This window comes from Drosophila obscura, unplaced genomic scaffold (genome assembly GCF_018151105.1).
Source record: "Drosophila obscura isolate BZ-5 IFL unplaced genomic scaffold, ASM1815110v1 contig_1, whole genome shotgun sequence".
Taxonomy (NCBI): Eukaryota; Metazoa; Arthropoda; class Insecta; order Diptera; family Drosophilidae; genus Drosophila; species Drosophila obscura.
The window spans coordinates 10722638-10740291 of NW_024542679.1; the positions used below are offsets into that span (position 1 = coordinate 10722638).

General features: G+C 49.1%; 6 protein-coding genes across 8 annotated transcripts in view; 2 read left to right on the forward strand and 4 right to left on the reverse strand.

Moving 5' to 3' along the window:
* LOC111080700 (MOB kinase activator-like 2) overlaps nucleotides 1-9006 on the reverse strand; it is a 40457-nt gene extending 31451 nt beyond the window's left edge. Inside the window, exon 1 of one of the 2 annotated variants that reach the window (XM_022376483.2) lies at nucleotides 8678-9006. In XM_022376483.2, coding sequence (XP_022232175.2) covers nucleotides 8678-8682 — 5 coding nt within the window. In that variant the 5' untranslated portion in view covers nucleotides 8683-9006. Of the gene's footprint in view, nucleotides 1-4827; nucleotides 5262-8677 lie in introns of those variants that run through there. The other variant, XM_022376478.2, reaches the window with a different exon arrangement.
* Nucleotides 9007-9379: 373 nt separating this feature from the next.
* LOC111080707 (mitochondrial import inner membrane translocase subunit TIM14) lies at nucleotides 9380-10046 on the forward strand. Its single transcript, XM_022376490.2, has 3 exons — nucleotides 9380-9486; nucleotides 9566-9805; nucleotides 9873-10046. Exons 1-3 carry the CDS (start codon nucleotides 9484-9486, stop codon nucleotides 9984-9986), a joined length of 357 nt encoding a protein of 118 aa, XP_022232182.1. The 5' UTR covers nucleotides 9380-9483; the 3' UTR covers nucleotides 9987-10046.
* LOC121404405 lies at nucleotides 10033-10469 on the reverse strand. The gene is made up of 2 exons (XM_041593758.1): nucleotides 10298-10469; nucleotides 10033-10237 (listed from the first exon to the last, which is right to left on the reverse strand). The coding sequence occupies exons 1-2, from the start codon at nucleotides 10458-10460 to the stop codon at nucleotides 10107-10109; spliced, it is 294 nt and encodes a 97-aa protein (XP_041449692.1). The 5' UTR covers nucleotides 10461-10469; the 3' UTR covers nucleotides 10033-10106.
* A 191-nt stretch (nucleotides 10470-10660) lies between these two features.
* LOC111080703 (BTB/POZ domain-containing protein 2) lies at nucleotides 10661-11894 on the forward strand. Of its 2 annotated transcripts, none has more exons than XM_022376486.2 (2): nucleotides 10661-10808; nucleotides 10861-11894. In XM_022376486.2, the coding sequence occupies exons 1-2, from the start codon at nucleotides 10789-10791 to the stop codon at nucleotides 11852-11854; spliced, it is 1014 nt and encodes a 337-aa protein (XP_022232178.2). In that variant the 5' UTR covers nucleotides 10661-10788; the 3' UTR covers nucleotides 11855-11894. The 2 variants fall into 2 exon arrangements, with proteins under 2 accessions (XP_022232178.2, XP_022232179.2); XM_022376487.2 differs by having other exon boundaries at nucleotides 10662-10808; nucleotides 10885-11894.
* Nucleotides 11895-12003: 109 nt separating this feature from the next.
* LOC111080702 lies at nucleotides 12004-13945 on the reverse strand. Its single transcript, XM_022376485.2, has 3 exons — nucleotides 13200-13945; nucleotides 12956-13141; nucleotides 12004-12890 (listed from the first exon to the last, which is right to left on the reverse strand). Exons 1-3 carry the CDS (start codon nucleotides 13862-13864, stop codon nucleotides 12089-12091), a joined length of 1653 nt encoding a protein of 550 aa, XP_022232177.2. The 5' UTR covers nucleotides 13865-13945; the 3' UTR covers nucleotides 12004-12088.
* Nucleotides 13946-13950: 5 nt separating this feature from the next.
* LOC111080699 (protein O-mannosyltransferase 1) lies at nucleotides 13951-17180 on the reverse strand. Its single transcript, XM_022376476.2, has 4 exons — nucleotides 16296-17180; nucleotides 15658-16220; nucleotides 14817-15593; nucleotides 13951-14744 (listed from the first exon to the last, which is right to left on the reverse strand). The coding sequence occupies exons 1-4, from the start codon at nucleotides 16952-16954 to the stop codon at nucleotides 14023-14025; spliced, it is 2721 nt and encodes a 906-aa protein (XP_022232168.2). The 5' UTR covers nucleotides 16955-17180; the 3' UTR covers nucleotides 13951-14022.
* Nucleotides 17181-17654: the final 474 nt, after the last annotated feature.

Consider the following 17654-nt stretch of genomic DNA (forward strand, 5'->3'; position numbering starts at 1 on the left):
TCGCCGGTTTTGCAACTGAACTCGGGCTGCCGTTTGCCACCACCACCCTGCTGCTGCTGCTGCTGCATTGCGCGTAATCAGTGAAGCAACAAACCGTGGCAGCAGCAACTACAACAACCACAGCAATAGTTGCAGAAGAGCTCTGCCTAAAACGCTTTGTGTTTGGCGAGGAAAAACTTGTATGCCGTTTGGCAGTGGAATGACACAGTTTCATACGAGAGGCACGAGAGGCACCAACAAACACACACACACACACACACACAGGCAGGCCTGAGAGGAGGCACCAACACTGAGACACACACACACACACGAGGAGAGCCTCTTTAGCTTACTTTGTGCCTTTTCAGGATTCGCGCAATTGAATTGCATTTGATTTTGCTTTTGATTGTATTTGCACTTTTGCATAGCATTTCAGCTGCGCCACGAATATCGAGCGGCGGCGGCGCCTCCAAAACAAAGTCAAAAGACGCGGCGAGGAGACAAACGACGAACGACGACCTACGACCCGTTGCTGCTGCTGCTCTTACTGACCGGAATCGAACCGAACCGACCACGGCAAAGGAAATTTTTACAATGAGAGCCAGCCCCCAAATGAGCCCCGTTGAGGCGTTGAGTCCGCCGTTTGTCTTTCACTTGCTCTGCTGCTGCTGCTGCTGCTTCTGCTGCTGCTGCTGGCTCACACATACACACACTACCACACACAGAAGCTGGCTGGCAACGAAAGCAGAGCACACAGCAGAGATGACGATGATGGTGGTGCGATAGTAAGTGAGAGAGAGAGAGAGAGAACACAATTGAGTGCGGCGGCTTGTGTGTGTTTTGCATACAAATATATACATATATACGTTTCTGTGTGTGAGTGTGCTTTGACGACCACTTGTTTGACTGGTTCTCTCTCTCACTCTCTCGCTCGCTCTGTGTCTGTCTCTCCCGCTCTTTCGCACTGTTTTGCGCTCTCTCCGCATCAGCTGTGTGTGTGATGCTCAGCAGCTGACGGCGTGCAGCGTTGCCAGACGACAAAGAGCGGGCATCGCTGCGCAAATAGCAGTGGAATCTACTACGTTTTTGCCCAAAGGACCCTGAGTGGGTAGTGGAAAAGGAGTGGGGAGGGATTTATTTGCAGTTAATATACAGAACGGACGGGATTACCTTTCGTTGGACTTTTACTTAATTTCCGTACAGGATATGGTTTTACTCACCTGCAAGAGAAGAGTTGGAAAAATGGTTAGCAAATAGGTAACAATTAATTAACCCCAAAAGGTGAGACCTTTTATTCTTATCAATGGATGCCAACCCCAAAACCCGCATGATATTCTATCCCCCCCATCCCTGTTGTCTCCCTGAGGTACAATTATCACGCTCTTTGGGCTCTCCACCATTCATGGGGAGGAGGAAACAGAGTAAGAAATCAAAAAAAAAAAAAAAAGCAGAACAGAACAGAAAGAAGAATAACACAGGAACTGCATTTCATGGAATCGAGGAATCATTTGATGGAGTAAACGCATCGTCATTCACAGCAAATAAGGTTCACCAAACAGGAACACGGCTACAACGCAGCTGTCGGCCAGAAAGAGACGGAGCGAGGGCGAGAGAAAGAGAAGAAGGAGCGTAAGGTGAGAAGCAGATAAAGTCGGGAACGAATCACCCGCCCGGGCAGCCCGGGCAGCCAGGCCAGCACCTGTGACCGCCCGCGACGCAGTGCGGCAAGTTCAGTTGCGTTGCACCACTGGCAGAGTCGTTCACAAGACAACACCGCACCAGCACACACACAGAGCGGCTAATGGAACGCGCTCCATGAGCCACGCCAGTCTTGTGGAGCCTGCGTCTGGTAATGCGGCAACTGCAACAACTGCAGCAACGCGACGCTTGGCTGCTTTCTAGCGGTTCTGTCTATGCCACTTGCCATTATTTGAATTGCTTTGAGCCCATTACTTGTGGCAGCAACGACTGTTAAAGCTGCGTTGCACACGTTCTCTATCCTTTCCTTTCCCCCTTGACTCAAAAAGAGAGGAGCTTGCGCGGTGGAGTATTGGCTTGCTAACGAAGTTCAAAGGAAAAGCAATGGACATACATTTCTGGATTTCTGGCCTCATGAAATATCGTGGATAAGGAATTCATCTGAGTTTATCGGATGTTTGTTCAGGAGGGACAGGTGCCACGAATCCAAGGGAAGGATCCCGCACAGGTTGGTAGGGATTCTACTTCATTTGCTGCACCATTTTAAATGTTTCTGGAAAGTTCTCTTCATAATTTGAGAGTTTATAATGGATAATGCACATTCGTAAGTCCATTCCATTTGGAGTTCTACTTTCTCCCTACACTCAGAATCCATTTGATGCGCCAGCTGACAAGGCTGACAGCTAATAAAAATAAATATCAGGGCCGTGACTTTTATTGATTATTCTCGAAAGGGTTCTGTTTCATTTGATTCGTGACCTTTAGTTATCCTTCTAGTGTGGGCCCAAAGTGGGCTTGAAATTTATATGAAAATAGTTCTCGAAAGCGAATAATCCAAATATGTATAGGCAAATATGGAAGCTATAAGCTGTACGAAATAAGTTGCACGAAATTAAGTGGTAAAGTGAAGGAAGAATCGATGCCACTAATAATACTATATTTTAGTTTACTTTTTTGCCTCGATTTTATTATAGCGGATTTGATTTATGCAGGTGTTTTGATAAAGTAAGCACAGGTGGGCCCCCACAAAGCAGGTTGTAATTGTTATTGTTGTTTATCGATCTGTGTTATCTTTGATTTACGATTACTTATCGTTCTACCTCCTGGCCCCACTCCCACTCACACTCCCACTAGCACTCACACTCACACTCTCACTCCATATTTTCTCACCTTCTCCCCCCCCCACCGCTCACCTAACAACTTAATTACAATGAAAGAGCTGCTAACGAGAGACAGAGAGAGAGAGCGAATGAGATCTGTTCCTGGTGACAGACAAAAACAACAATCAAACGGAATAAACGAAAGAAGTATGCAAAGAAAATACTATTCTGATATATCTCTCTTCTCTCTTCTCCCTTCACTCTCTATCTCTGCTATTCTCCCGCCTTCCTTTCTCTTTCTAAATTGTTTTTATGGCCGTAGCTGATGTTTATGTTGATGGCATACCCTAAGCAAAGACTGTAATGATTTTAATGTGAGCTTTGCAACGCCGAGCACATACATATCTTTTGACCCTTTAAATTATTCATACGGTATTGAGAGGCCCGTCTTTTCGTCTCTCTATCGGACGTTTCTTCTTTCACATGTATGCATATGTACATATGTATGTATGGGTACATATGTAAACAGTCTATCGGCAAGGGTATCAAAATATTCAGTCCCACCGAATTTAACCTTTCTTTCTTGTTTTTATTGCCGTAGCTGATGCTGACGCTGCGCTGCGGCTGCTGTTTTGTTTGTTTTCTGCTCTTTTTTTTTTATTCATTTTTCTATTTTTATTTGCAGGCAGCAGGAAAAGCGGCGGGAGTTCCGTTTAGTCGGTCACCCATCCCATCCCATCCCCACACACACACAAGACGAAACGTATCGTATCAAGTTGTTGGTGTTGCTGCTGCTGCTGCCAGCCATTACTACAGTTACTCTGATTGCTGCGCTGCTGTTCTGCTGCTCCTCTGCTGCTGCTGCTGCTGCTGCCACTGCCTCTGCTCTGGGTCATGCGCATTGCAGATGACGTCAGAGGTAGCCGTTGAATTTAGGAAGTCGCAAAAAAAGAAACAACAAAAACAACAAAAAGTAGCGCCACATAAATGCACACAAACAACTTACATACATACATATGTATGTACATGAGTATACAGATTTATGCATATGCGTCTCAGATCTGTCGCCGTGTGATTTATGTGTCGCCATGCAGCCTGCAGGGGGCGTGTCAAAATATGGGAAGGGATATATGCAAAGACGCACAACAACAGACAGGCTCGTGCGTACATATTTATGCATGCATGTATGTATGTATGTAGTCAAGTGTGAATCAGCAGCAGTGACCCCCAACCCAACTCAACCACCGTTTATTTATGTACAGATATTGTTTGTATATCTATCCACCACATGGAAACCCTACAAAACGCAAAGAAAATGAAAGAAAAACTGCGCAGCAAAAGCAAAATTTAATAATTTACAAGAAGTGCCAGCAGGGGTTGCGGTGGGGGTGGGGGGTAGAGTAGAGAAACCGCCTCAACAGCGAAAACAAAAACAATGATAGGCAGCGAAAATCAGCTGTTCTTCTGAACGGCGACGCGCACGCACACATGTGACCAGAGAGGGAGAGCAACAAATCGAAAGAGAGAGAGGGAGAGAGTAAAAACACTAACACACATGTTTGACTTTGCAAATTGCTTTGTCCCTGTCCCTCCCCCCCTCTTTGAAGCTTTGGACTCGGAACGAAGGCAAAAACCAATAAGTAAGCAGGCTGGAAGGTCTGCTAAACGAATACCCCTACCCCTTTGTTTTCGTCCATCATTATTACAGCTATCTGCATTGAAAGGGGTCACAAAAACTGTTTTCTTTATTTAAATTGCAACCAAATCCCATGGTCAGGTGCTTATCTTTCCGATTTGGTTAATAATGTTTGATTAATATTTGGTGAATGATAACATCCATATTTATAATCTGTTACATTCGACTGTTAAGTTGATCTCTTCTATAGTTGGTTGGTACACGAGTAAGGAAAGATATCTGTGGATCCACATTTGTAATCCCATTCTCTATTGTCGAATATTGCAGTTCCCTTCCCATTTTTCCTGTTCCCATTTTTTCCCCGCCTACAGAATATATTCAATAAATCCTGGTTCCTGGTTCGTCTGATCTTACCGACAGAAACAGGTGACCGTCTCCTCAACGTCCATTGGCAGCGACAGCTGTGTGGCAGGGCCAGCGCCACCAGCTCCTCCAGCTGCGCCTGCACCGCCTGGCGGAGCATTGGAATTTGACTTGCCGCCGTTGCCGTTGGCATTCTGGCGCGGCACGGCGCGTCCGGGCACATGGCGCGACGAGGAGTGCAGGAATGTGGCGGCAAACGTGGAGGACAGCGAGGTGTGCGACGCGGATGCACGTGGAGTGGAGGCCGTGGGAGTTTGGGGGCCAGTGGAGGAACCGTCAGCAGCATCCGTCAGCGGCACCGAGGAGTAGCGCACGAGAATGGCCCGACTGACGCGGTTGCCGCCCGTCAGGTTCGAGATGGCCCAGTTCATGAGCGAGGGAACTGGGAACTGGCCGCGCTCAGGGCTCGACTGCAACTGAGTGCACGGCCGGGGCATGTGGCACACAGCTAGAGGGCACAAGCCAGCCAGCCAGCCAGCAGTCCGAAGGCACACAACGGACCGGGAGGGAAGCCTTTGCACAAGCTAAATATACACAATCCCCCGGACCGAGGATGGACTTTTGCTCTGCAAAATTGATTTGGTCTACTGATTTGCGCCTCCCCCTGGCGGTTTCTTTGGGCCGGGGGGTTCTTGGCCAGCGACTCGACTCGGACTCGGCCTCGGCCCCAGTCCCACGGGCCTGGGTCTGTCAATCAATGAAGCACAACAAAACAAATGGCCAACTGTCACTTTGTTTCTTTTGCTGCCTCTTCCGCTGGACCTCATACTACTCGTATTATTGTATTTATGCCCCTTCTGCCAGCGCGCTGCACTTGCACCCTTTTGCCGCCTAATTCAATTAGAGTTCTACTAAGTGCGCCTCAAGGCTGTCGGCTGTCGGGTGTCGGCTGCTGCTGCACATGCCAGCAGGCAGGGCGACGAGGGTAGCTAATGATGTACCTGTACGACTGACTGCAACGATCTGCACTGATATTCTCTTAAGATATATCCAAAACAGAAAAGAAAGAATAGCTTTGGATAATCATACAGGACAATGGATAAAGCGACTAGCACCTGTAGATGCTTCATACAATGAAGAAGTCCATCATTCACATATAAATTACTTCAAGAAGGGATAATCTATCAAATCTATACTTTAAATTGAATTTCTGTAGAATCAAAATTCAAGCCAAGACAAGATTAAACATGGTGCATAAGGATACATATATTTAATCACATATAATGGTAAAGTTAACTGAAGATAATACTATATATACCTACATATGTTTCCCCCAGCAAAATCAAGAGCTCTCCTCGCTGTCGCTAAGGCACAAAAATCGATGGCTTTTCCTTCTCTCTCGTTGCCACATTTTTAATTGTTTTTCCTGTGCTCTAATGAAAAACCCTGCTGCTCCATTGGCGGGGCGATGACGTCCACTCAGACCCCTTCCGGATGTACCACCCACCTCATCCATCGTACAACGTGTAGATATTTGTTTTTCCCTCTGCTGATGTGTGTGTTTTTTTTTTTTTGTTTTTTGGTATGTGGGGTGTGACATGTGACACAATTTGTTTGTTCTTTGTTACTCTCTCTCACATCGTTTGCTTTATTTCGCCCTCCTCAGTTTTCTTTGCCAATTTGGATGCTGTGACAGCATCCACAAAAGGGTCTCCCCTCCCCTCTACCCAGTGTATGCACATATGTATATATGTACTCGTACATATAGATGTAACTAACGGAAGAACCCACGTTATCAAGCTGTCAGTGGATTGTGTGGACTTAATTTGTCCGGCGGAACAGGAGGAAACTTCGTTACGGGCCGCCACTATCGAATGGGTTGGTTTCCAATCAACTCGATTTCCGCCATTTTCCGACACCCAAGCTGAAGCTCACTTTGTGTGTCTCTAATCACCAAATTGTGCTTAATTGGATGTTTTAGCACTCATTGCGCTATCTTTGTGCTGTTCCTTTACTAATCCGGGTTAAGGGGCTGTTTCATCCGTGTTAATTAATCTAATTGAGCTAGCTACAGAATAAGAGCATTTAACTATAATCAAAGTCCTTCAAATATTATGTATTCTTACGAATAACAGTCCCAAAGTGATGTCTGAATCGGCATCTGATGGCAATATCCTTTAAATCTGCATTAAATGTATTTAATTGCTGTCTATTTTATAAATTTAACAATATGCAGGGCCAGACATTTCCTTTGTTCTGCTGCCTGCATTCATTAGGAAGGAAAACCGTTCAACCCAAAAGTAGCCCCTGCGTTTCCTTGGAATAATCGTGTGTACCTAGAGATCTACCCAAGGAGGGTGGTTTCCACCAAAAGTGGGTTGGTAGTTTGCAGAGCTAATTCCTTCTTTATATTCGCAGGTATACCTACATACATAAATATCTAATTATTTCCACAGCAACCCTTTCGTAGAGTGTCCCTTTTAATTGTATTCTTGCATCCATTCCTGTTCTTAATATTGTAGATATCTGAGCTAAATTGAGCTTTGAGTGTGACTTTACGTAGATCGGTTTTATATACATAATTCTATACGCAAACATGGGGAGAGGCTTACATATGTATTTCTGGTAATTGTTAGGAGAGCTTATACATGTGTAAGTGAGAACCCTTCAGTGAATGGAATCCTACGAGTCTCAATGCAAAAATAAACCAAAGAACTGTGCAGAGCTTTGACTACAGGTACTTTTATATTTTAATTGATTAAAAACATACTTTCTATACTATCAATATGTATACTTCTGTCAACCGATTATTCGGCCATATTTTGCGAGTATGGCAATGAAATTAGCTAGTTCATTAAACCTGGCCCTTATCTATAGCCTCCGTCTGCAACGTCCTTCTCTCTGATTTCGTTTTCTCTGCGTGAGCGCATAAACAAGCAATAAGGCCAAAGTCGAGTGGGTCGACCGCCAAATACCCTCTAGATGCAATGAACTCTTTCAAATCTCATGAAATGAATATAGAATTAAATAACTTTAACTTAATGGGTGTACAGTGCACCTTTAGATTTGTAGAGCCCTAAATTCTGTTGCTCATAGAGATGAGCAGCTGCGTGTTCTAGTGCTGCCTGTTACATACATCCTACATGTACAAATATGCCCGTGTTTTCCATTGTATAAAAGGGTATGCTGCGGCGAAGCTGAAGACGAAGACGAACACAAATAAACGCAATCAAAGCGCAGCGATGGCCTTGCGCCTGGGACTCGGACACGGACACGGATGTGGTTGTGCTTGTGCTTGTGGATGTGTGCATGCAGACAGAGGAGCAGACTGATCACACACACACACACATACGCATAGGCACACAGAGTAAGTACGCCATCGATTACATTACTCGGTCACACAGTCCAGGCCACATTTGAGAAATCGATAATGCTTGTCCGAATTGATTTTGTTGTTGTCTGCAGTGGCGTTTGTCACTGCAGCTGCTACAGGGGCAGGAGCGAGACCCCTCTTGCAGGGGCAGTCGTAGCAGCCAGGCTGGCCTGGCCTGGCCTGACCCAAACCGAAATGAAACGAAAGGCAGCCGCCACAAAAGGCAGCGACGAAAAAAGAAATTTCTTGTGACGGCAGAGACGCAAAACGAGGCCAATTGGCGAGGGGCCAACTGGTGAGGCGACGCGACGCGACTCGACTCGAACAGAGGACACAAGAGACGGCCCACCGAGTGGTAGCGACATCGTCGTAACCGTAGCGCACCCCCGCCTGTGGATGCATGTCACCCCTCACCCACTGGCTGTGCTGCACCGATCCGGGGGCAGATTCGTCAGGTGGGGTGGTGCTGACGCCTCACTCTGTTATCAAATGTGGCCAAGCTATTACTACTAACTACTAACTACTCACCCCATCAACCAGTCGACCGTGTCGCGCAGATATTCCGGAATTCGCTCCAGCTTGACGGCTGCTGCTGCTACTGCTGCTCCTGACTATGCCACAAATTATGTAGTTTTCCCAGCTGGACACAGCACGCACACTCGCACACACACACACACACGCACGCACGCTCACCGGACACACACACCACCGCCACCAGATATATCGCCCGATCGGACCAATTGACAATTTTCCTTTCGTAAATCAATATAATATACGATTCCGTTTTGAAACTTTGCACATCAGAAATTTTCTCGCTTCTTCTTCGTTTCGTCTTGTTTGTGCACTTTGTTGAGCCCGATAGCAGATAGCTGGCAGGGGGGGGGCGATAGCAATCGATAGCAGCGGTCGCCTATTCGCGCAGGTATTCGATACGCGCTGCGCAGATTACCTGGCCACCTATCAGGTGAGGCTGCAAAAACAATTAATAAATACTTTCTAAATGTAATCGAACTTGCAGTTGCAGAGATAGCGGGTTCGGGCAGCACAACTGTTTCGCAACGGTTGAGCTGCAGCCCTGGTTGTAAAATACTAAAAGTATTTTTTTCTTTGAGCGCTATTTTCAAATTTATGCCATATTTGTTAATAAATACACCATTTTGCTTTTGCGAAAGTTGGCAATGTGCTTTTATAGGTTTTACAGATATTTCCTTTTGCAACTAATTAGCATAATGTGCTGCAGCCAGAACATGTAAATCGCGGACTTTGCCTATCGACTGTCCACTCTGCGACGCATGCGGTCACACTTTAGTCACAGCTGTTAAAATTACATAAAAATGGTAAAAATTACTTCATTTCAATCGAACAAAACAAATATCTACATATATAATGTCTTATTCCCACAAATCTACTGTAAAGGCGAGCTCCATCATTCTGGCGGGACTCGGAGTGGCAGCCGTTGGCTTTGCGGGGAAGCACATGCTGCGGCGCATGCCCCAGATGACCACCGCCTTCAACGAGGCCCTGAAGAATCTGCCCAAGTTTGATGCCGAGAGCATGGCTGCTTCGAAATACTACAAGGGCGGCTTTGATCCCAAGATGAACAAGCGAGAGGCGGCCCTCATTCTGGGCGTCAATCCAAGTGCCTCCAAGCTGAAGGTAATGCTGTCTCGTCTCCTTTATGGCAAGAAATGTCTCACTCACCCATCCCACCTGTCACTTGCAGATCAAGGATGCGCACAAGAAGATCATGCTGCTAAATCATCCGGATCGGGGCGGTTCCCCCTACCTGGCGGCCAAGATCAACGAGGCCAAAGACTTTATGGACAATACTAAATAGTTGCCGGGCAGGCCTGCCGCCACCGAGTGTAAATAAAATAGTTTGTGTTTAGCCTGTAAACAGCCGCCGTTTGTTTATTAATGGTTTATGCCATTCGTGATGCAGCCCACAGCATTGGTTTTATGCAAACTCGTCGAACAGGCAGCCCAGTCCGGGCCCGAGATATACGTGATTCTCAATGCACTTGCACCTGTAGTCCCAGCAGATGATGAACTGAGCGTAGCAGTAAAGTTCCTGCCCCAAAAGGCAAGCTTAAAAATACAAGAGGATCAAAATAAAGCTGTGCTAAATATACGAGCCTACGAGCTCACTTTTGCGCATCAACGGGTTGTGCAGGGCGTAGGCAAACTCTGCACTCAAACAGATTATGTACAGCATGGCCAAAACGTATAGAGCACACGACGACTGCATTGTCGGGGCGACCATTCCGAATTCCAGTTTGATTAATTTCCAAGTGCTTGCTTGGCCAGTCATTGGAGGCTGTGAGAGCTCGGAATAGAGCTGTTGAGTGCTACAGTAAATCCTTGGTAGCACGTCTTTGCCTTGGGCAGTCTTTGTGGCTGTCCCCTTGGGCTTCCTTGTGCCTTTCAGTTGCCTTTGCTCATCTGTCAGCCAACTGTTAGTCCCCACCCAGACCCACAATTTAAAGTTTTCTGAATCGAAAATGCTTTCATTTTCCCATCAGTCTTCCAGTGTTCCACATAAAAACCAGCTGGAGCAATAGTCACATGACTTTGCCACAGCCTATACAAATTTCAAAGCCAACAGCAACAAATTTAAAGTATACAAAATTATAATCGTAATGGAGAAGATGAATGCGTGGTGAGTGGGGAATATACAGACATCGTTGCGAGCCGATTCGAATTAATGGTAGGTTCGGTATTGCACCCCCCTGCAGGTTGCGGATTTCCATTGAGGACTTGGGCCTGTCCAATCGCCACACTGACTGCAGCTTCATTATCCAAACAGCCACCGAACGCAGGGTCTTCCTTTGCCACAAACTAATATTCTGCTGTGCCTCGGAGGCTTTCGATAGAATGCTCTATGGCGACTTCAAAGAGTCGACCACTGGCGAGGTAATGCTGAAGGACGTGGAGCCGGATATATTTGAGAAGTTCCGTGGCTATTTATACGGCTACCAATCGGAGAAACTGGAGGACTACGGCACCGACACCCTGATCAAGCTGTGCGTCTTTGGCAACAAGTTTCTGGTGGAGTCCATCAAGGAGGACTGTGTGAAGGAGATGACGAATCGGAGGTGCCGTCTGGGCATGAGCGATCTGATGCTGCTCTTTCAGTGCGCCCACACACTCAACATTAAGTCGATTACTAAACGCGTCGTCTCGAAAATCAGTCCCTTCCTCAAAGAGCCGTTCAACCAATCTGTGGTCTTCGATTTCGACAGGGAAGTGTTCAAGAGCTACATCGAAACTATCGACATGAAGCTGCTGGAGGCGGATCGTTTTATTCTAATTGAAACGTACCTCAAGCACAATGGCCTGGATACTCCGTCTGCAGCGGTCGCTGCACCGACTGCCATCGATGCCATAGAGGAGGAGATTCAGGAAAATAACAGGGAATACATTTCGCAGCTCTTGGGATTGATTAAATTCAGGAGATTCACGCCCAAGCAGTTCTACGAGGGACCTGGCAAAAGCAGCCTACTCACCACCCAGCAAAAGTACGAGCATCTATATACGATAGCCAATGAATGTGCCAGGGCCAAGGACGTGGTGAAGAGCACGAGCGTGGAGACTTTGGCCACGGCTAGTCTGATATCTGAGCTGACTAGTTTCCCCTACTACAGGGCCGCTCATTGTCATTGTCGTAGCACTCATTTCCCCTTTTCAGCCGATTTGTCGGAATGATCTTTCAAAGTTTTTGGATATAAAAATATATAATTTCGAATTTAACACAATTAAAGTGTTCCCCATCGAGCAGAGCAGCTTGGCGTTCCGCTTTCAGCCGATTCTGATTACATTAAAGTTGTTCTCCTGTTTTTGGTATCCTGATTGTCTCAGGCTTGAGAGCATTTGCTGGACATATTTAATTTTTCATCTACATAATCTAATAATTGAATTGAATGTAATCCCTAAGATAATCTATGTGGGCTCCTCTTCACGCAATATTGTTTTCCCCACCAGTGCCTTGAACTGCACCACCGAAAACAACTCCTGCTGATCCGCATGATCGGCCATCAGTTGCAGCCAGATGCGTTCGAACTCATCTTTGGACACGATGTCCTTGAAAATAGTCTCGAGCTGGTCTTTGGGTCGCAGGCGCTTAAAGTCGCTGGGCCCCAGGCCGGACAGGATAGCCAGATCGGGATATATTAGCTCCTGCACGTGAGTGTTCTCGGCGTCCTGCTGCTCGGGCGTCAGCTTGTGCTTTCGCTCCACGCGACCCTTGTTGGGCGTCTTCTTGAGATCGGCGCAGAGCAGGCGATAGGTGGTATCCTTGTTGTAGTTATTCTCGGGCATCGTCGAAATGTTACCAGTTGCTGGCAATGGCACCTGAATGGAGATGAGCCGGCAAAATTCCTCGTAGCTGATGCGCTCCGTGGCACAGCCCTCGTCGATGAGCATTCGAAAGTGCCCCACGGCGGTGCGCATCTTCTGGGCGTCCACGCGAATGTGAAGCTTGTGCATGATGTCGATGATCAGCGCCAGCGGCAGGTATCCCGTGCGCTCCTTGTCCGTCTTCTCCAGCAATGAGATCAGATCGAACATGTGAAAGTTGGGGCGCTTATGCAGCGACTGGCGCAAAATGTTCAAATGGGTGAAGGCATTCACCAGCTTTTCGTTGCTCGTATGGGGCGTGGTGTTCTCGAGCAGCATTTTGACATCACACTTGGCCGTTTCTCGCCGCAGGCCATGCATCATGTCTGGCACATCATACGGATATCTAAAGGGAGTCGTTTTTGGCTTAGCGTTTTGGGCTGGAGCTACTGCTACTGGATCTACACTCACTTTTTGTACTTCAAGCCCAATGGGCCGTAGGTGCGATCGATAAAGTTCATTTGCGGCTTGCGCACTATCACCACATGGTGATCGTCGCCGTCGTCCTGCTTCAGGCAGCGTTTCACCATCAGTCCGATGCCATCGAATGCGGTCTGTTGCCCAAAAGTGCTCAGGGGGTCAAAGGGCTTTTCATATCTAAAAAAAGGGAGATATGTTTGGGTATTGTACTGCATTGTATAATATTGATACCCACTTGCGATTGATCTTCTCCGAGGGGAAGTAGTGATTGTGGCTGATGATGCGTTGCTGGTGGAAGTCACCAAACTCCCGATTGACCTGCTCCGCTCGCTTCGGTGGCATTATAATGTCGTACAGGGGCTCCGGAATGCTGGATGACCGTCCAAAGATGCGACTCTCATTGGTCACACTGTCGGGCTTGGAGTGGGCCGGCGTGATTTCGCCCAACTTTGGCTTTCTGAAGTACATGTCCTCGGAGAACTTCTCCTTGAATGCCATGAAGCGTGACTTCTTCAGCTCCGTACTGAGCAGATCTCCGACGGTAATGCACGGTATGATCGGGGTGCGTGGACCAGTTGGCTTGACCAACAAACGCCTGCATTCGTCACGTATCATCGCCTCGGCCTTCTCCTCCGGATGACCGAAGACAAAGCAATCCTGGACGCGTTCCGTGTCGGCCCCAGTGTTCCTAATCGAGGACAAACCTGCTGCCCGCATATCGGCATTCCTATCTATAAAGTGTCCAATGTTTGCCATATTCGTATGTGTGTCCCTTTTCTGGTGTGTTCCCCGCGAGACTTTCAATTTCTGTGTAAACCCAAACTGATTATTCGACTTGACGTTGGCATACTTTGATTCTGGGTTTAAATAAATAAATAATGCGTTTAATCGGCAGCACATACGGAAGGCATGGCATCTATGGAAGATAAACTTAGCACTAGTTAAACTTTAGCTACGTCCTCAGCTGAACCTTAAGTCTCTATTGTACATGGGGAGGGGGCGGGGAAGGGTCCACCTATTGCACGAGCAGTCTGCAGTCTGCAGCCAAAGGTAATGCTTCAGTTCAGCGCATAATTCTTCTGCAGGATAAAGTCCCAGGTGTCCTTCCAGCGCAGACGTCTAACCTCCTCAATGGTCATCTTTCTCGCTCCGTAGCTGAGCGGCAAGAATTTGGCAAACACACTGCCGACGGCGAGCAGCCAGAGGAGCAGCGCCAGGCGATAGACGCGCACCAGGTGCACCCCGCGACCCGAGCAGTGTCGGCGCAACAGATAGTCCAGATGCTCCACGACAAAGCACAGCAGCAGCAGCTTGAAGACAAACGCGGGCAGATAGTTGTGCAGGAAGAGGGTACGGTCCACAAAGAAGTACGGCAGATAGTGCATCAGATAGCCCACGAAGAAGGTGTCGCCAGCCATGAGGAAGCGCTGCCACTCGTGCTGGGATACATCGAAGCAGAGTCGCCTCCTACGCACCGCATAGAAGGCCAGTAGAGCGGCGTATACCAGTATCCCGGCGCTGGCCGTGTACCAAATGAGCACGTTGCCCAGGAGATAAATCTGGGCACTGGACTGCGAGTCCAGCCAGTAGGCGATGCCCTTGTCCATGAGGGGCCACTCGTGCGGCAGCGAGCTGTACATGTGCGCCTGCAGTTGCTTGCCGTGCCAGAACATCTTCGCCTGCAGCTCCAGGAGTTTGGCCCAGAACGAGAGCGTTGTGCGCTTCGTGGGTATCATCTCGGCGGAGAGCAGCTGCCGCTCCCGTTCCCGCTGATCCTGAGCTGTTGCAGCAACAAGGAAGGCAAAGTGAGTTAGAGTGAGTCAATCAATAAGTCAATAAATCATTCACTTACTCCTGGTGTAGCGATGCTCCTCCACATTCCAAATGGCATCTTCGTGCACCTGATCCCGATCGGCTACCACCTCGTGCTGGTTGAAGCCCCAGTCCGGCAGCTGGCGGCCGCTGAACTTCAGGGCAGCGCCCGTCGACTCGTGGACGAGACGAATCTCAGATTTTATGGCGTGCCAGCTGTCGCCCTCTGAGTTCCTATTGAGGATCTCCACGCGCCACAGCAGCTCGCCGGCCATCTTGATCTCGTAGTCAATGTAGCAGCTGACCTCCTGGCACTGGGGCGTCATCGGAGCAGCGACGTCGTGCGAGTTCAACGCCCGGCTGGTGATTCCGTGCACCAGCTGGATGACGTCGCCGTGCTGTATGACGTCTGGCTCATCCCCCACCACCAGGTCGTCCCGCTCAGGCCGTTTCACAATCCACCAGTTGTTCACGTCTTTAAATGAGTAGCATGTGACCTGCTGCTGGTGGGAGGAGCCTCTCTTGTCCTTGTACCGCACCGGGTAGACTGCCGCGTGGGAGTGCAGCCAGCAGGTGCGTCCGTGAGTGTGCCGCAGCGTTATCTGCGAGCCGTGGACCACAGCCAGGGGCTGGCCACTGGTGATCGAGGCCAGGCCGCCCTCCAGCGACGCCTGAAAGGCGCTGGTCATAATGCTATCATGAGGACCTGCCCGGTGCAGCGCCCGGAAGTGGACATAGAATACTCCTATATACACGGCCATGGGAATGCCCACGAAGAGCATCAGTCGACTCAGGGCGTGCATCCAGAGCTGGCGATCTGTCGGGAGGGAAATATATTGATTATTATCGAAATCAGATCAAATCTGGAGAGGATTACTCACTCGTTAGACTGGCGTCGTACAGCAGTTGCCACAGGTGGCGACAGAGCAGGTACCCGGCCAGAGCCAGGGCCAGGAAGCCTATATACTTGACGGAGCCCGCACAGGCCAGGAGCACACCGGCCGCCGATCCACTGCACAGCCACTGGAGGCTGCCCAGGCGACAGCGCTGGAAGCGGAGCAGGCAGGCGATCCCGAGCGTGCTGGCCAGCAGCAGCATCGATTCCATGAGCACGAACCGCGACTGGGTCAGCAGGGAGTTGTCCAGAACGACGAGAAGACCGCCCAGAGCGGCTGCCCAACGCTGGAGCCTAGCCTCCAGCAGTAGCCTGTAGACGGCGGGGGCCAGCAGGCTGCCGCACAATGCGGGTATGAAGCGGAGCCAGAAGATGGGCACGTCCGGCGCGTACGCGGCCCCAATCCTCGAGAATGTGTAGTTGCCATCGTATCCGGCCAGGCTGACGAGGCCAGCGATCAGCTGTTTGCCGAGGGGCGGGTGCTGATCGAAGAAGAAAATGTTGCGCATGTAATGGGCAATGTACTTTCCGTAGTGCAGCTCATCGAATCTGTGGGAGGGAAGAGACAGAGTTGAGCAACGTCGCATGCATATGTATGTATGTGCATCTCCATTTTATACTCACACAATGTGGGGTGGCGTTGCCAGCTTGTAGAAGCGCGTGCAGAACGCCAGCAGAAAGAGAGTCCAACTGAAGAGATCGATGCTCAGGTTAACGGTAAACTGCGGTGTGGCTGTAGATGCAGCTGCTGCTGCTGCTGCAGCGCTGTGTTTATGGCAATCTACAAGGCGGCCGTCGCAAGAGCACGAACGGGAGCGGGACCGAGAACATGATCGAGACCGTTCGGAGGTAGTAGGCGAAGGTGAAGCTTGTTTTGGCGTTGGCGTCGGTGTCGGTGTCGCTGTTAGCGATGATTGTCGGCTCTCGGAACCCCGACTGCGCGACGACTCCACGCTGCCACGCAAAGGTGCATTCAGGTGGCAGTTGACGTCGCGGCAGCAGTTGAGTATGGACAAACCACCGTTACAGCACAGTGGGGAAGGTGAGTTGATGGCTGAGGTTGTTGAACGGCTGCGCGGCAGCAGCGGCGTCGACAGCGGCGTGTCTTTGCTGCTTCCGCGAAAGTGAAGTCTTTCGTTTTGTGCGCCGTTTGTTTGATTTTTTTCGATTACGTTTTCGCTGGTGCATTGTTGCTGCTGCTGCTGCTTTGATCTGGAGCGTGTCGTGGTCTTGCGGCGCTGCTGCATTATGTTGCCACTGCCACCGTTGTTGTTGCTGTACATGGCTGGTATTCCTAATATTCCGTGGCGTGAGAGAACGAATCGCGCACCGTTCTGCGCTTTGCGTACGAACTGTCTGTCACTTTCACTTTTTACACGTACAATTATCGCAGCCGATTACCACACGTGAGATAATCCACGTTAATTGTGTTTTGTTTGTTCATACATATCTCCCTCTGCCGCTGCTGCTGCTCAGCTGCTGAGCCACTGCCACGTTTGCCAGCTAAAACCGGTTTGCCGCCGCTTTCGCACTTTCTTCGGCCACTTGTTGTTGTTTTGGTTTTTGTCTGGTCCCTTTTCTCTCATTTACATATTTTTTGTTTGGGCAGAGGGCGGCACGCGGGGCCTGCAGCGGATGAAAGTTCACTATAAAATATTCCCACACGCACACACTCGCGCGACCAAAAATGCTTTGGCTCTGTCTTTTGCTCTCCTGCTAAAAATTTCCAACCTGCCCGCTGAAGATCTAGACGCGGACTGACAATGAGAAGGCCCCACGACCGCAGCTGGGGCTCGGGCTCCACTCTTTTGCTCTTCGACTGCGCAGCGAGCGCTGGAATGCGGTCCGATCTCCGTTCGGCTGCTGTGTCTGCGGCGGTGATTCTTAGCCCATTTCTTGTTTTGCCAGCCAGCCAGCAGCCAAGCCAGGCCAAGCCAACAAATGCATGCCAAAAGATCTCTCTCGCTGCTCTCTCTCTCTCCC

Bases quoted from the DNA above. Each gene is read 5' to 3' on its own strand.
- LOC111080707 (XM_022376490.2), top strand. The intron at 9,806-9,872 runs GTAATGCTGTCT...TGTCACTTGCAG, and splicing joins CAAGTGCCTCCAAGCTGAAG to ATCAAGGATGCGCACAAGAA.
- LOC121404405 (XM_041593758.1), bottom strand. From the start codon at position 10,460: ATGACTGGCCAAGCAAGCACTTGGAAATTAATCAAACTGGAATTCGGA. The intron at 10,238-10,297 runs GTGAGCTCGTAG...TGTATTTTTAAG, and splicing joins CAACCCGTTGATGCGCAAAA to CTTGCCTTTTGGGGCAGGAA.
- LOC111080703 (XM_022376486.2), top strand. From the start codon at position 10,789: ATGGAGAAGATGAATGCGTG. The intron at 10,809-10,860 runs GTGAGTGGGGAA...AATTAATGGTAG, and splicing joins ATGGAGAAGATGAATGCGTG to GTTCGGTATTGCACCCCCCT.
- LOC111080702 (XM_022376485.2), bottom strand. From the start codon at position 13,864: ATGTGCTGCCGATTAAACGCATTATTTATTTATTTAAACCCAGAATCA. The intron at 13,142-13,199 runs GTGGGTATCAAT...CCCTTTTTTTAG, and splicing joins TCGGAGAAGATCAATCGCAA to ATATGAAAAGCCCTTTGACC. The intron at 12,891-12,955 runs GTGAGTGTAGAT...GACTCCCTTTAG, and splicing joins TTGGGCTTGAAGTACAAAAA to ATATCCGTATGATGTGCCAG.
- LOC111080699 (XM_022376476.2), bottom strand. From the start codon at position 16,954: ATGTACAGCAACAACAACGGTGGCAGTGGCAACATAATGCAGCAGCGC. The intron at 16,221-16,295 runs GTGAGTATAAAA...TCCCTCCCACAG, and splicing joins GCAACGCCACCCCACATTGT to ATTCGATGAGCTGCACTACG. The intron at 15,594-15,657 runs GTGAGTAATCCT...CCCTCCCGACAG, and splicing joins GTACGACGCCAGTCTAACGA to ATCGCCAGCTCTGGATGCAC.